At 45.1% G+C, this 3,808-nt stretch overlaps 1 protein-coding gene across 2 annotated transcripts; it reads right to left on the reverse strand.

The window, feature by feature from the left end:
• Positions 1-1,088: 1,088 nt before the first annotated feature.
• Positions 1,089-3,382, reverse strand: LOC132452512 (probable G-protein coupled receptor 141). Of its 2 annotated transcripts, none has more exons than XM_060045176.1 (3): positions 3,168-3,382; positions 1,829-2,855; positions 1,089-1,214 (listed from the first exon to the last, which is right to left on the reverse strand). In XM_060045176.1, the coding sequence occupies exons 1-2, from the start codon at positions 3,244-3,246 to the stop codon at positions 1,978-1,980; spliced, it is 957 nt and encodes a 318-aa protein (XP_059901159.1). In that variant the 5' UTR covers positions 3,247-3,382; the 3' UTR covers positions 1,089-1,214; positions 1,829-1,977. The 2 variants fall into 2 exon arrangements, with proteins under 2 accessions (XP_059901159.1, XP_059901158.1); XM_060045175.1 differs by having other exon boundaries at positions 1,089-1,220.
• Between the last annotated feature and the right edge of the window lie 426 nt (positions 3,383-3,808).

Here is a 3,808-nt window from a genome sequence, read left to right on the forward strand (position 1 = left end):
ATTTACTAAACAAACGGTGGGAAGGGCGGGGAGGTTAAACAGTAACCCGGGGCCATAAAAAAGAAACACTCGCAAACCCAAAGGAAGAAAAATAAATCAACACAGGTGTGCGCTTACATATTTCGTGCATCTGCGTTGTGTTGATCTGTGTTTTGTTGTGTGTGTGTGTGTGTGTGTGTGTGTGTGTGTGTGTGTGTGTGTGTGTGTGTGTGTGTGTGTGTGTGTGTGTGTGTGTGTGTGTGTGTGTGTGTGTGGGTCTGCAGCGTCCAACAGAGAGCAAAAGGTAAACCATTTTTACTTTGGGTGTGTGACTGCACGAGTGTGTGTGTGTGTGTGTGTGTGTGTGTGTGTGTGTGTGTGTGTGTGTGTGTGGGTCTGCAGCGTCCAACAGAGAGCAAAAGGTAAACCATTCCAGAAGCTTGAGGTAATGTTTCACGAAATAAGGGGTGAAATAGTAACAATTTCTAACATTCCATTTTTCAAATGACCTTTTCTGTCGCAAAACACACAAACTATGTACACAACACATGCTTTTAAGTGGGATTATCTTTTGTTTTTATTTTTTATGTTCAAGCTCACTTAGCATTCCTTACCGTCTCATGTAACAATGAAACACATTTCAAGAGAACAAACTCACTGAGTCCAGAAAGGGATAAATCATTACTGAGTAAATGGATCATTACTCACAACACCACACACACCCAGGCTGAGTGGCGTGGTGCAGAGTAATCCACCCATAGCTTAGACCCGACCAGCAATCATCAGTGCTTGTTAACAGCCTTAGCAAAGTGGTTTCCCAACTTTCTGGGGCTTAGTCCCATCAAAGTTGCATGGCATGATTTATTTTATTTTAGCCTTTCTTTTATTTTTATTTTGTTTATTTTAGTTCATTTTATGTTACTCTTACTCTGTAGTACTTTACTTAACCACCTTTGTATAGAAACTGTTGCACAGTAATTTCCCTCGGGATAAATAAAGCTTCTTGAATCTTGATTATTAGAAATGTGTACAATGTTTCAAGTGTCACATAGAGGCTGCTCAAAATCGTACAGGCGAAAATTATTTCGCAAATAAGTCTTGAAATGGAGCAAGTTTACGACTTACATCACGTGTAACGTTTAATCAATAATAAAGCAACTCCAACCAATGTTACAGCACACTGGTTGGGTAAAACAGTGGTTTAGAGAAAAGACGAGACACAAGTATCTCTCTTTCTCACTCTCTCTCTCTCTCTCAAAGAAAACAATAGCTGTGTTCGAAATCGTTCCCTATACACTCGTTCCCTATTCCCTATATAGTGTACATGATATAGTGCACTATATAGGGAATAGGGAACGAGAATTCGGACACTACGCTGAACATTTGTAAACGTCATTTGCGTCAGTAAATGCGCCGGGTATTTGTGTGACGCAGACAGATGCGCCCACATCATGTAAACAAACCGGGCACTCACGAGGAAAGCTGGAGGTTGTATTGATGTTGAATGTTACATTTCCTTGTTCAAGTTTTTTTTAACTAATTTTGAATGTTACATTTTCTATGTTAAATCCCCAAAAAATTGTTGACATTTCTATACGAAAGCCGGAGACTCCATCATTAAATGTATTCGTTTTCGCGGTTATTCAGCTTCTTCTTCTCATCCGGAAAATGACGACCGCATTGCATTGTGGTATACGGGAGTAACATGCAGGGTACATCGTATGTACCCTATTTTAAATCCACTATATAGTGCCCTATATAGTGGACCACTGAGAATTCGAACACCCTACAAAATGGCGTGCACCCTATTTAGTGCACTACATCCATGATAGGGAACGATTTCGAACACGGCTCTCTCTCTCAAAGAAAACAATATCTTTCTTCCTTTATTCAGGCCACATCCTTTTTTTTCCTCAAAACTTTCTTTCCCTCCGATTCTCTCTCATCCACAACACACACACCCCCCCAGCACCCCCCCCCCCCCACACTGAGCCCCCATCACTTATAGCACCACACCCACGTGCCCTTCCCCAGGAAGGTGAGCATGTCCAGGCAGTTGAGCGTGGTGAGGCTCAGGAACACCTCGTTGATGTGCTGGCATTTCAGGTGGGAGATGTAATACATCCGGAACATGTGGTAGGGCACGAAACACACCATCATAACCAGGGCGAAACACAGGCTCTTCAGCTGCGCGGCAAACACCTGCTGGCCGAAGCAGGTGCGCCCGTGCTCCCGGTAGAGCACTAGCAGCACGTGAGCCTGCAGGCCGGTCAGTACCACGGACACGGCGATGACCACCGAGCCGCTCACATAGTTGAGGGCCTTGGCGCCATCCTTGATCTGGTTGCCGAAATCGAAGCACGTCTCATTGAGGGTGTTCATGTTGCCGTAGGTGAAGGAGATGACGCAGGGCAGGACCACCACCACCACCACCCAGATGGCCAGGCTGCCAAAGAGCGCGTGCGTCCGCCGGTGGAACTCCACCTGGTTGGCCCGCTTGTGGAAGAGCAGGAGCCGCGTGACCAGGATGACCACGTAGCAGACGAAGGACATGTAGAGGTGGACGTGGATCATGCTGCTGACGGCCTTGCACAGGCCGTCGCCCAGGGTCCACCGGCCCACGGCGTAGTAGTAGATGCGGAAGGGCAGGGTGACCAGAAAGAGGAAATGGGCGAAGACGAGGTTGAGCACGGCGATGGTGGTCAGCGAGTGGCTGGCGAACTTCAGGACGCGCATCGTCAGAACCAGGCACGTGATGCCGCTGAGCAGCACCACCGTGTAGATGGAGAGCAGCACCTTGTTGTACACTTCGTGGTTTTGGCTGGTGTTGTTGCCGCCGGCAGAGAGGTTGCTCTGCAACGGCGTGACATTCATGGCTGTGGTTGGGTGGGTTGGGGAGGTGGGGAGAGAGTAAGAACAGGTAAATAGTGAAAACAATCAAAGAAAGGACGCAGAGAAAATAGATGAAGGGCAAGGCTGGAACATAAAAACTTAAAGAATGAACAAACTGAGAAGAAAACGGAAATAAAACATAAAATACACCAAAAAAAAAAAACATAACTAACAGTCACCAACAATTCCTTATGCCAAATAAAGTATTTACGTTTTTTTTTTAATAAATTGTCAGCATGCGAGTTGGCTACATGAGAAAAACACTGAGTTGAGGGAGCAGTATAAACGGCACTTACCGCGTGGATGTTTAAGGATGTTGTGATATTCAGCCGATGGCATGTGTACCCTTGTTCCTCCTTTCGAGCTTTGCGACATGAAGCACCATCCTCCAACATTTATCTTGTTCTAAAGAAATGAACCAGAGCACTACAGTGTGTTGCAGTGGTGAGCCATCGTGTGTGTGAGTGTGTGCGCGTCCTCACCAATCCTTCTTATGTGGTTGACTGCGTGACTCAGATTAACTCTTTCGTTTGTTGTTCCTTTTCTGCTTCCTGTTGTGACCTTTCTTCTACTAAACTTGCAAAATGTAGTATTTTGCATAGCATTTTTATCCTTGCAAATGGTCTGCTAAGCTGCAAATCTCTGTTACTATTGGGCTGTTTCCCAATGTGAAGGAAGCTGTTCCAATGTGGAGAACACTCGGAATTCGCGCCCTTTTCGCGTCCTTTATTTTTGAGAATGACGAAGTATTTCAAGGATGCATCGATGGAACCTCAACAAGCCAAAATACCCACAATCCTTTGTGTTCATACGCTGCGCGGGGTATTTTGAAAATTGCGTACGGAAAGCGATACACATTGCTTTACACAACTGAAGTTATTTGAACGTTTTTCAGCAATATTTTGTGCTGTATTGTTTTTTTTTGATCAATCATGTA

This window comes from Gadus macrocephalus, chromosome 23 (assembly GCF_031168955.1).
Source record: "Gadus macrocephalus chromosome 23, ASM3116895v1".
In the NCBI taxonomy this organism is placed as follows: Eukaryota; Metazoa; Chordata; class Actinopteri; order Gadiformes; family Gadidae; genus Gadus; species Gadus macrocephalus.

Bases quoted from the DNA above. Each gene is read 5' to 3' on its own strand.
- LOC132452512 (XM_060045176.1), bottom strand. From the start codon at position 3,246: ATGTCGCAAAGCTCGAAAGGAGGAACAAGGGTACACATGCCATCGGCT. The intron at 2,856-3,167 runs GTAAGTGCCGTT...ACCCAACCACAG, and splicing joins CATCCTTAAACATCCACGCG to CCATGAATGTCACGCCGTTG.